Source organism: Agelaius tricolor, unplaced genomic scaffold (assembly GCF_023055355.1).
Source record: "Agelaius tricolor isolate 1412-34295 unplaced genomic scaffold, bAgeTri1.0.p SCAF_54, whole genome shotgun sequence".
Classification (NCBI taxonomy): Eukaryota; Metazoa; Chordata; class Aves; order Passeriformes; family Icteridae; genus Agelaius; species Agelaius tricolor.
This window is the reverse complement of record NW_027269314.1, coordinates 2,058,870-2,071,063: the sequence shown is the minus strand read 5'-3', so window position 1 is coordinate 2,071,063 and position 12,194 is coordinate 2,058,870. Positions and strand designations below refer to the sequence as shown.

The window sequence follows — 12,194 nt, the reverse complement described above, 5'->3', positions numbered from 1 at the left end:
TGAGGCATTTAGATGAGATTTTGGGACTAAATCCTTCCCCATCAGGTGGGGAGGCCCTGGCACAGCTGTGGCTGCCCCTGCACCCCTGGCAGTGCCCCAGGCCAGGTCAGAGGGGACCTGGAGCAGCCTGGGGCAGGGGGAGGTGTCCGTGCCATGGCAGGGTGGCACTGGGTGGGTTTGAAGGTCCCTTCCACCCAAACCATGCTGTGATTGCTGGGCTCAGCCCCTGTCCCTGAGTGCCCTGCAGGTAACGGCTCGGCAGCCGCACTCACCTGTCCCCGGGGCAGAACCAGCCCCGAGGGGAACAACGCACCTTTATCAGCCTGTAATCAGCACAATGACAGAGCACACAGCCTTCTCCTGGGAGAGCAGGGCGCTCCGGAGCCGGTGGGACCCTTATCCCGGGAGAGAGCAGGGCACCGAGGGGCAGAGAGGGACCAGGGGCACCGAGGGGCAGAGAGGGACACCGGGGGACCGGGGACATCGAAGGACCGGGGACACCGAGGGGCAGAGAGGGACCGGGGGCACCGGGGCACCGAGGGACACCGGGGGACCAGGCCGGGCTCGGGCCCTGCTGGGAGCCGGGAAGGGGCTCGGGCCAGCCGGGTCCCCCTTTCCGGCGGGGTGACCCCTTAAGAGCCCTTTCACGGGGCAAGAGGTGACACCGGCCGGCTGCCCCAGCCCCAGCAGCGTGAGGAGCCAGCGTGGCGCACGGACACGGGGACACACGGACACACATACACACACACGGATACAGGGACACACACAGACACGGGGACACACGGACACACATAGGGACACACAGACTCGCACACAACCGCTCCGGTCGGTGAGCGGCTGCTCCCGCCCGCCCGACCCCGTGCTCACCTGCTGCTGCTGCTGCTCCTCCTCCTGCTCCTCCTCCTCCTCCTCCTGCTGCTGCTGCCCGTGCTCCATGGCGGCGGGCCGTGTCCGTGTGTCCGGCTGTCCCCGTGTCCCGCCCGGTCGTCAGGGACTCGCACCCGCCCCGCGAGCGCACGCGCCGGGACCGCCCCCTCCCCGCGCCGCCATTGGTCAGCGACGGGGGCGGGGCCGGGCCGCGAGCTCCGCTTCCCGCGCGGTGATTGGTGCGCGGGCAGCGGCGGGGCGGGGCTGCGGGAGCGCGCGCGCGCGGGGGTTTTGGCGGGCAGCGGAAGTGCCCGGATAGAGGCGGGGGCGGGGCCGGGGCTGGCAGTGAGGGACCGTGGGGGACCGTAGGGGACCGTGAGGGACCGTGAGGGACCGTGAGGCCGGAGCGGGCTGGGCTGGGCCGGGCCGGACAGGACCGAGCTGCCAGCGGAACCGACACCTTCCGCTGCCCGGGGAGCTCCGCCCAGCCCGGCCGGGTCACTGCCAGGGATCCGGGGGTAGCCGCCGCCGGTAACGTGTACCAGGAAAGCTCCCCCGTAATGTCCGGTCCAACAGGATCACAGCATCGCTCCCAGACCATCCAGTCCCAGCTGTGCCCGATGTCCCCTTGTCTCCAACCCAGAGCTCCGAGTGCCACCTCCAGCCCTTCCCGGGACACCTTCAGGCTTCCCCCGGCAGCCCTGCCAATGTCCGGTCACCTCTCCTGTGAATAAAACCTTCCTGGTGTTTGTCCCCTTGTCCGAACTCTGCCCTCTGGCAATGGAAGCCATTCCCTGTGTCCTGTCCCTTGTCCCAGTCCCTCTCCAGCTCTCCCGGAGCCCCTCGGTGGTGGATCCCACTGAAATCAGGCATTCTGAGGCAGTCCTGTGTGAGCAGGATTGTCCTACATGGGAATTCCATTCAACTCGCTCCCAAGCTCTCCAGCAGGACTGGGGGTCTCTGGTGGTCTGTCAGGAACCATTCCCCAGCTGGGTTGAAAGGACAGACTCAAAGTCTGGGCAGGGTGAGAACATGAGATGGACCTGTCCATGGACACCTTTAGATCTGCGTGTCAGTCCTCCATGGCTCCCTCATCCATGAAATCCTCCATGGCTCCCTGATCACTGCCATCCTTCATGGCTCCCTGATCCATGAAATCCTCCATGGCTCCCTCATCCATGAAATCCTCCATGGCTCCCTCATCCATGAAATCCTCCTTGGCTCCCTGATCACTGCCATCCTTCATGGCTCCCTGATCCCTGAAATCCTCCATACTTCCTAATCCCTGAAATCCTCCATGGTTTCCTGATCCCTGAAATCCTGTATCACTTCCTGATCCATTAAATCCTCCATAGCTTCCCATTCCCTGCCATCCTGCATGGCTTGCATTCCCTGTCATCCTCCATGGCTTCCTGATCCATCAAATCCTCCATACTTCCCATTCCCTGCCATCCTGCATGGCTTCCCTCCAGGTGCCCTGCGGGAGAGAGGGAGGAGCTCTGCCTTCCCCTGACACAGCCACCCCCTGATCCAGTGGGAGATGTCCCTGTCCATGACAAGGGGGTTGGGGCTGGATGGTTTTTAGGGTCCCTTCCATCCCTGCCCATGACAAGGGGGTTGGGGCTGGCTGGTTTTCCATCCTTTCCATCCCTGCCCATGACAAGAAGGTTGGGGCTGGATGGTTTTTAGGGTCCCTTCCATCCCTGCCCATGACAAGGGGGTTGGGGCTGGCTGGTTTTCCATCCTTTCCATCCCTGCCCATGACAAGAAGGTTGGGGCTGGATGGTTTTTAGGGTCCCTTCCATCCCAGCCCATGACAAGGGTGTTGGGGCTGGATGGTTTTTAGGGTCCCTTCCATCCCAGCCCATGACAAGGGTGTTGGGGCTGGATGGTTTTTAGGGTCCCTTCCATCCCAGCCCATGACAAGGGGGTTGAGGCTGGCTGGTTTTCCATCCCTTCCATCCCTGCCCATGCCATGACTCCCTGACTCTGTGATAAGCTCTCCCTGAGGCATCCGGGCACTGGTTAACACTCCGTGTTTCAGCTGGGGCCAGCAAGGGTGCAGGAGGAATTTCCCATTAAAAGCAGGAGTTATTTCCCATGGCTTTTGGCTCCCCTGGAGCTGCAGAGCAGGGACAGGAGCCCCGGGCCGTGCAGGTGTCAGTGGCAGCCCCTCAGTCCCTGTGTCCCCATCCCAGCAGTTAAAGGTATCAGCAGTGGAGCCAGCTGTGCACAGCTCTGTGCCCAGCCAATAAATAACTGCACCCTCCACGAGCAGGGAAGCTGCAGGACTGGAAGACTGAGATGCTCCCAGAGCATTTCCTTCTCCTGAGTTCTTTATTCTGCTGGGAGCAGCTCTCTGCCCGGTCTCCAGCAGAACATCTCCCAAAAGGCAGCGTCTGCACTGGCTCTGCAGTGACTTGGGAGGTTGTTTTTCAGCACCAGATAAATGTGAATGCTCAAATGCAGCTAGGCAAACATTCCTTAAAAGAATTAAGATGCTGACAAGAAAATGCAGCCTGACATTCAGAGCCATCTCCTGCTGCAAACGCAGTTAAACGTGCTGGGCTCAGCCCGTCCCAGTGCTCGTTTGTGCACATCCCTAAACCATCCCCTCGGAGCAGGGAACAGCAGCCGTGGGCTGCCTACCTGGGGGAGCAGAGGCAGCAGCCACGCAGCAAACCCCGCTGGAAGGGGCAGCGATTCCTCCCTTCATCCCCCTGGCAGCCCGAGGAGCCCGGCTCGGCTCCAGGGCCGGCTCCCCCTCGCTGCAGCGCGGCCAGGGCCGGCAGCCGAGCGCGCTGTGGTGCTGAGAACAGCTCCGAGAGGCACCTGCGAGGAACCTGCCGCTTCTGGAGGGCTCCTCTCGTCACGCCAGCCCCAAATTCTGTCACTGCCTTTATTTTTAGCAGAGCGATTCACAGGCAGGGAGGGGAGGAGGAAGGCTTGGCTGAGTGGTTATCGCTCGCACATCACACAGGAAGCTATTCACATTTTTATTAATTGACTAACAATATCCAGAGACTTACTCAGGCTCAGATGGAATCTGCTCCAATCCTTTCCAGTGAAATGTCACTTGAAATGAAAATGGCAGAGGAATTTTTAGAAAGGCCATTGCTGGGGGAGATTCTTGGAGAGAGAAGAACCTGCCTTCCCTCAAAACTCTGTCAGCCTCAGGGGTTTTAAAGGTGACATGTAATATATTAAAATACAGGGATTGATTAATGTGCTAATTGCAGGGGAGAATATAAAATACAATCGTGACTTCAGATACCTTGGAGAAGAGGAATGTTTGAACATCAGGCTCTGGCTGGTGCCAGTGACACGTTAATTGCCAAGTTTTCAACGTGAGGATTTCTGTGCTCCAAGGTGGTTGGAAGCTCATCATTACTGGGATCTGATCAACAGGATTCCTCAGCTGCTCTGGAAAACAAATCTCAGCTGCTTTAGTGCCTGTGTACTTCAGTATCAGGTACCTTAGGAACACTGACACCTGACTGAGCCCTTTCCCTGCTTTGTGATTGCAAAAATGGAGATGGTTCCATGGCAGAGGTCCAGGTGATCTCTACATCAGCTCCCGTTAAAAATGGAGAGGAGGAGGCAAGGGAGGGAAGATCAGGTGTGTCAGAAGGGTGGGCAGCAGGAGCCAGCTGGCATGGCAGAGTGATGGGCAGGTGATTCAGTCAGCAAGGCCAGGGGAGTTCCCAGCAGCAGGAGGAGCTGGGCTGGCTGTGATCTGTGCCAGGGAAGCAGCTCAGGCTGGGGCTGCAGGACACGAAACCAGGAATCAGAGAGGAGGCTGATGACAGGCTGAGCTCCTGAGCACAGCGCAGGCTCGGGGAGAAACAGGGAGAAAAAGGGAATGGAAGCATGAATGGGGGCTGTGCTCTGTGCTGGGAATGGTGGGAAACATGAATGGAGAGCTGTGCTGGGAATGGGGGACACAGGAATGGGGGACACAGGAATGGGGGCTGTGCTCTGTGCTGGGAATAGTGGGAAACGTGAATGGAGAGCTGTGCTGGGAATGGGGAACACAGGAATGGGGGGCTGTGCTGGGAATGGTGGGACACAGGAATGGGGGGACACAGGAATGGGGGCTGTGCTCTGTGCTGGGAGCAGTGGGACACAGGAATGGGAGCACACAGGAATGGGGAGCTGTGCTTTGTGCTGGGAATGGGGGACACAGGAATGGGGATTGTGCCCCGTGCTGGGAGCAGTGTGACACAGGAATGGGGGCACACAGGAATGGGGGACACAGGAATGGGGAGGACACAGGAATGGGGGCACACAGGAATGGGGGCACACAGGAATGGGGAGGACACAGGAATGGGGAGGACACAGGAATGGGGGCACACAGGAATGGGGGACACAGGAGTGGGGGTTGTGCTCCATGCTGGGAGCAGTGTGACACAGGAATGGGGGCACACAGGAATGGGGGACACAGGAATGGGGAGGACACAGGAATGGGGAGGACACAGGAATGGGGGCACACAGGAATGGGGGCACACAGGAATGGGGGAGACAGGAATGGGGAGGACACAGGAATGGGGGCACACAGGAATGGGGGCACACAGGAATGGGGGACACAGGAATGGGGAGGACACAGGAATGGGGGCACACAGGAATGGGGGCACACAGGAATGGGGGCACACAGGAATGGGGAGGACACAGGAATGGGGGCACACAGGAATGGGGGCACACAGGAATGGGGGCTGTGCTCTGTGCTGGGAGCAGTGGGACACAGGAATGGGAGCACACAGGAATGGGGAGCTGTGCTTTGTGCTGGGAATGGGGGACACAGGAATGGGGGCTGTGCCCCGTGCTGGGAGCAGTGTGACACAGGAATGGGGGGACACAAGAATGGGGAGGACACAGGAATGGGGGGACACAGGAATGGGGGTTGTGCTCCATGCTGGGAGCAGTGGGACACAGGAATGGGGGACACAGGAATGGGGGACACAGGAATGGGGGACACAGGAATGGGGGCACACAGGAATGGGGAGGACACAGGAATGGGGGCTGTGCTCCATGCTGGGAGCAGTGGGACACTGCAGCACAGGGCATCCCCGGCTGGGAGAGCATTCCAGCCAGGCTGGGAGCTGATCCTGCTCCTGGCTGCCTGCATCAGCACCAGCAAAGTGCCCTGATCACTGCAATCCAGAGGCTGCAGGGTTTATTGGCAGATTCCAGCTCAATCAGATTGAGGGATAAATGGGATCTGGGCTTAGCTGAGGTTTCTGAGCTGAAAAGAGCAAATCAGGATTAAACCAAGAAAACAGATTAATGGGATAGACTGATCTGAGGGGCCTGGGCTCAGCAGCCCTCCAGCAAGGCTCACACTGGGGTATTGAAGGGGCAATGGCAGCTGTGTCCATAGCAGGGGATAGGATCATGGAAAGGTTTGGGGTGGAAAACTCCTTAAAAACCACCCAGTGCCACCCCTGCCGTGGCAGGGACACCTCCCGACTGTCCCAGGCTGCTCCAAGCCCTCTCTAGCCTGGCCTTGGGCACTGCCAGGGATCCAGGGCAGCCACAGCTGCTCTGGGCACCCTGTGCCATGGGGAAAGTGACACAGGAAGGTGCAGCCTGTGAGGGGACACAGCTCCTTCCAGTGAGCCCAGAGGGTGCCCAGGAAAATCCCCCACCTGCTTTAGATACCCTGGTGAGATGCCCAAAATGAGGGTAACTACACCCAGCTCTTGGGAACCTGGATCTAGAGAAAACTCGGGATTCCTTCCTGTGAATGGTGCCTGAATTGTTTAAAATTTCATTCCTTGTGCAGTGATGGGGCTGGACCTGGGGGGAAAACACCCTCCAGGAGAGGCTGGGATGAGCAGAGCCTAAGAGAGGGAGCAGGAGGGCACATCCCCAGTGAATCTTCACCCTGAGGGGACTGGGGATAAACAGGAGCCTAAGAGAGGGAGCAGGAGGGCACATCCCCAATGAATCTTCACTCTGAGAGGCTGGGGATAAACAGGAGCCTGAGAGAGGGGGCAGGAGGGCACATCCCCAATGAATCTTCACCCTGAGGCAGCTGGGGATAAACAGGAGCCTGAGAGAGGGGGCAGGAGGGCACATCCCAAATGAAGCTTCACTCTGAGAGGCTGGGGATAAGCAGAGCCTAAGAGAGGGAGCAGGAACAGCTTCACATCCCCAGTGAAGCTTCACCCTGAGGGCCAGCAGGCTCCAGGTGCAGTCTGGGCTGTGGAAGTGTCAGCTGGGATGGGAGAAGGAGCTCCAGAGCCTTCCTGGGTACTGCTGAGCCCCAGTTCCAGACTAAAGAGGAGCACTGGAGCTCCTCCAGTGAGCCAGCGTGGGCTGGGAGCTGCTCTGAACTGTCCTGGCCTGATATCCAGCCCTGCCAGTGCCACGGGCACAGCTTCAGGATGGATGTCTTGACTCACATCTTATGCAACCCCTCTCCTCCCCAGGAAGTGAGAAGGAACCCATTAAATCTGCCCACACAGCGTCTCTAATGCCTGAGCTGGAAGTGGTGGGAATTATGATGGATATATGGAGCCCTTCCCCAGGTTTTCAGGCAAATCAGGGGAAAGTTCCTTCAAAAAATGTACAGCTAATTATGGATTTTCCAGCTGCGATAATGTTTGAAGGTCTAAGTCTTTAATTAAATCAGAGGTTTACGAGTGAACATTCCTGGTAGGAGTCTGTAGGGAGTAGCCTTTGAATTGGTAAATCAGCTCCTGAATAAACCACTTGTCAAGCTGAAACGCTGCGTTCCCTGAGTTCTGTGCTAAGTTTAAACAAGAAAATAACTGAATTTCATGGAGATGAAAAATGGCAGTGCTGGGAACTGGAGATTTGCGCTCACCCTCAGGTGCAGTGCAGCTCCTGCAGAACATTTTCTGTCTGTGCCACCCCATCAGCTGCTGCTGCTCCAGCAGTGGAATCATTTGTGCTCCATCAGCCCCTGCTCCCTGTGCTGCCCCAGCTGCCACAGCCACAGCCCCTGGCAGGGTGTGAGGCCCTGGCACAGGTGCCCAGAGCAGCTGGGGCTGCCCCTGCATCCTGGCAGTGCCCAAGGCCAGGCTGGACGGAGCTTGCAGCAGCCTGGGAGGTGTCCCTGCCATGGCAGGGGTGGCTCTGGATGGTGTTTGAAGTCTCTTCCAACCCAAATCATTCCATGATTCTTTGACTGTACTGGAGCATGTTAGGCACTTCAAATTCAGATGTGCCAGGACTGCCCAGGTCCTCACTCTGACCTCCCTGATCCAGCCTGCAGCAGCATCAGGGCTCTGGGCTGGGCCTGGGCAAGCCATGGCACCTGTTTTCTATCTCTTTTATAGCTCTTCTATGCCTATTTTATATCTCTTTTACATCTGGTTTGTACCTGTTTTCTAGCTCTTTTATACCTGTTTTCTATCTCATTTATTGTTTAGTGCCTGAAACACTGCCAAGTGTTCATTTTCCTCACTCACAGCCTGGCAGGCTGCCTGTCCCACCTGTGCCCTGCCCTGGTGGCACTCAGGGGCCAGAGCTGCAGAGCACACCTTGGGCTGTGCCCTGAGACCCCTGGCAGATCCCAGGCTGCTCCCTGTCCTCCCTGTCCATGAGGGCCCCATGGCCAGCGTGGCTCTGTGCTCAGCCATGTCCCCTCTCCCTGTGACTCCCTGTCCTTGTCCAGTGTCCCAGCCCACCCCTGGAATTCTGCTCCATGTCCCATGCAGAGACCATGGCTGGGCTGGAGCACAGAGTTGTGGAAAGTTCAGCTCCCTCAGCACAGACTAATCTGAGCCCAGCTGTGTGAGCTCTCTCTGTAATCTGTGGGGGAAAATCAGAGTCTTTTAGGGCATGAGTCAGCTAATCTGTTTTAGTCTCTATTTTGGGAGGAGATGAAGCATGTCCTCAAATTTGCTGTTCTTCTCTGTTGACTTCAAAGGGAGCCCAACGTGACTTGCTGGAATGGAGGTGTCTGTGCAAGGCAAGTCTATCTTTGGGCAGATGGATCTCAATGAAGGGGAAGGGTGACTTCATCCATCATCCATGCATTCTTTTGAGGGATCCACTCACTTCCAAGCTCTGCTACCTGCCTGAGGCACTGCTCACTCCTTGGGGTCCCTTTCTTTGCTCTGCTTCCTGCCAAGGCCAGGATCTTGCCTACAGCTCCCAAGGATGTGTGGACAGTGTGTGTGGTGACCCTTCCCTGCCTCTGGAGCTCCCCTGGCTCCCCTCCTCTCCTCCTGATGCAGTTTCCTGGTGCTCCCACCCTTCCCTCAGGCACTCACACTGTCTCCTTGGCTCTCCCTTTCGCCCCTGCCCTTCCCTGCCCTGCCCCACACCCCATCCAGGACTGAGAATTTCTCCTCACAGTCACACTTGGGTTCCCTCACGACCAAAGCCCTCCACCCTGACCCCCACCTGACCCCCTCATTCCTGCCCCATCCCCTCCAGGGGCCCTGAGCACACAGAACCATTGCTGCCCCACACTGAGGAGTGCCAGGCCTTAGCAGATCCACCTGCACCAGGCTGCTCAGGACTGTGTCCATGAAGGTCTCAATACCTCCAAGGATGGACAGGCCAAGCCTGTGCAGGATTCTTCCAGTGCCCATCCCTTCCAAGAGATAAGGGATGCTCATTCCAGAGTCCCTCGTGAAAGTTAAATGGATAAAAGGTTAAAAAGTTAAATCCCAAAACCAGTGCTTCGTCCTCACCTTCCCTGGGTCAATTCCAGGGGTCACACTGACCTTGAAGCCTTGTCCTTCTCTGGAATCTTCCTTTTTCTCAAGTGCCTCCTTAGGGCAGACGCCTTCAGTGTGGGTTTGGAGGATTTCCTCTCCCCTCCATGAGCTGGAAGAGAACTGGACCTGCCCTGGCTGTGTGTGCTGGGACCCAGAGCCCCTGCTCAGGCCTGGGCAGGTCCCAAAGGCAAGGTGGGAATTGTGTCCCTGTGCCCCTCGCTGAGGTGAGAGCCCACCTGCAGAGCTGCCCCAGCCCTGGGGCCAACAGCAGGAGGACGTGGAGCTGCTGGAGAGAGCCCAGAGGAGTCCCCGGAGCTGCTGCAGGGCTGGAGCCCCTCTGCTCTGGAGCCAGGCTGGCAGAGCTGGGAATGTTGCCCTGGAGAAGGGAAGGCTCCAGGCAGAGCTCAGAGCCCCTGGCAGGGCCTGCAGGGGCTCCAGGAGAGCTGCAGAGGGGCTGGGGACAAGGCCTGCAGGGACAGGAGCCAGGGAATGGCTCCCACTGGGAAAGGGGAGATTGGGCTGGGATCTTGGCAAGGAATTCCTGCCTGGGCTGGAATTCCCAGATTTGCTGGGGCTGCCCTGGATCCCTGGCAGTGCCCAGGGCCGGGTTGGACACTGAGCTGGAGCAGCCTGGCATGGTGGCAGGCTGGCAGAGCGCTGCAAGGGTCCCTGGGGTCCCTGCCACCAGCCCTTCCCCGCTGCCCCAGCTCAGCTCTGCTCCCCCCATTCCTCGGAGCTGCTCCAGCCCCTCCTGCCCTCCCCTGTCCCTGCTGTGCTGCCATTCCTGCAGGAGCCCTGGGGAGCAGAGCTGCTGCCCTCGCTGGCCCCTCCTGCTCCATCTGTCCAGCCCCATCTGCTCTGCTCCTGGACCTCTCTCAGACACAAACTGTGCTTTTGGTTCTGCTCCTGGACCTCTCTCAGACACAAACTGTGCTTTTGGTTCTGCTCCTGGACCTCAGACACAAACTGTGCTTTTGGTTCTGCTCCTGGACCTCAGACACAAACTGTGCTTTTTGCTCTGCTCCTCAGACCTCTCTCAGACACAAACTCTGCTTTTGGTTCTGGCTCTGAGCAGGCAGAGCTGCAGCCTGGCCTGGCCAGGAGCTAACAGGCACCTTCATGAGGAAATCCAGGAAATAAACCTTTATTTTATAGCATTGCTACAGAAATAAGAGTTCCTTTCATAGAATCCGCACCACTGGGGGCCTGCATGAGAAAAGAGAAGCCCTGAATTAGTCCAGGACCTGAGCTCCCCAAATCCTCCCCAGGGTAACGAGTGACTGCCTCAGCTTTAAGCATCTGATCATGCTGAAACTGCTGAAGTTATAATTATAAACCTCCAAAGTAAGAGCAATAACATGCAACTGGAGCTCATTTTCAGACTTGGCTGAGAAAAGGCTGTAACCAGACTGAGCAATTTCAATTTAGGTAAATTAAGGGTTTAAATTTAGCCTGGTAACTAAAATCCCACAAATCACAAACCATCGCCCTGTGTTAATTGCATGAGCATCCTCTCATCATTCCTTGCTTTCTGACCAGTCAGAAAATCCTCATCCCAGTATTAGTCATGCCCTGGGTATCTGGGAACTTGTAATATTTTACATTGTGTTTCTTTCTTTCTTTCTTCAAGGAAAGGCTTTTTATTGCTTTACTATTAAAGTACAGTACAGGACTATTTTGGGACAGAAACCTTTAAAATTAACTGAATTTTTATACTTTGTAAAAATGAGACCTGCCTGAGGAACTATTCAATGCTCATTCTTCAATTTAGTACTGAGTACCTGAAGCAGTAAAAGATTTTGCTCCTAATCATATTAATGAAGTTGCTTATTTTAGGAGCCCAGGCTGCCAAGCAGGTTATCTATTTCAGTCTGTGACTGCATCATCAATTAACAGAGCAATTAAAGCAAACGTGGAGCCAATAACAAATGTGTGAAGGGTTCCACAGCTGGGTGCCTGGGCAGGGGGCAATGCTGGGAGAGCAGCAGAGTTCCAGAAGGGATTCAGAGGAACCACTTGTCCCATTTGGTCATTCCCAGTGCAGGAAGGAAGGAAATGGCATTTCCTTGCACAGAGGTTAGAACTGGGAGATGTTTTCTACATGGACTATTTATTTTATTCCTTATTGAAGGGGTAATGACTTTAAACTGAAAGAGGTAAGGTTTAGATGGGATATTGGGAAGGAATTCCTCCTGTGAGGGTGCAAAGCCCTGGCACAGGTGCCCAGAGCAGCTGGGGCTGCCCCTGCATCCCTGGCAGTGCCCAGGGCCAGGCTGGACACTGGGAGCACCTGGGACAGTGCAAGGTGTCCCTGCCATGGCAGGGGTGGCACTGGGGGAGCTCTGAGGTCCTTCCCAGCCCAAACCATTCCAGGATTCCATATTTATGGGATAGGTATTCCAGAAATGTTTCACATTTTGGATACAGATTAACTCCAGAGAAATCCAATAAATTTGGATAATAAAATAATAAAAATAATAATAAAATCAATATTTATGTCTTGTGGCTGTAAAAGTCCCAGCCAGCAGCAGAGTGCTGAGCACTGTCCAAGGGGAGGAGGAGGGTTTGTTATCCAGTTATCCACCAAAGCCTGGGACAGGGAGCAGTTCTGGCATGGGGACAGCCACCTCT

General features: G+C 56.6%; 1 protein-coding gene across 9 annotated transcripts in view; it reads right to left on the bottom strand.

Annotated features, from left to right (window-relative positions):
• Positions 1-1,030, bottom strand: part of ALMS1 (ALMS1 centrosome and basal body associated protein) — a 56,080-nt gene extending 55,050 nt beyond the window's left edge. For 8 of the 9 annotated variants that reach the window (XM_071455844.1, XM_071455845.1, XM_071455848.1 and 5 more), the window contains exon 1: positions 868-1,029. In XM_071455844.1, coding sequence (XP_071311945.1) covers positions 868-936 — 69 coding nt within the window. In that variant the 5' untranslated portion in view covers positions 937-1,029. Of the gene's footprint in view, positions 1-867 lie in introns of all 9 variants that reach the window. The other variant, XM_071455850.1, reaches the window with a different exon arrangement.
• Between the last annotated feature and the right edge of the window lie 11,164 nt (positions 1,031-12,194).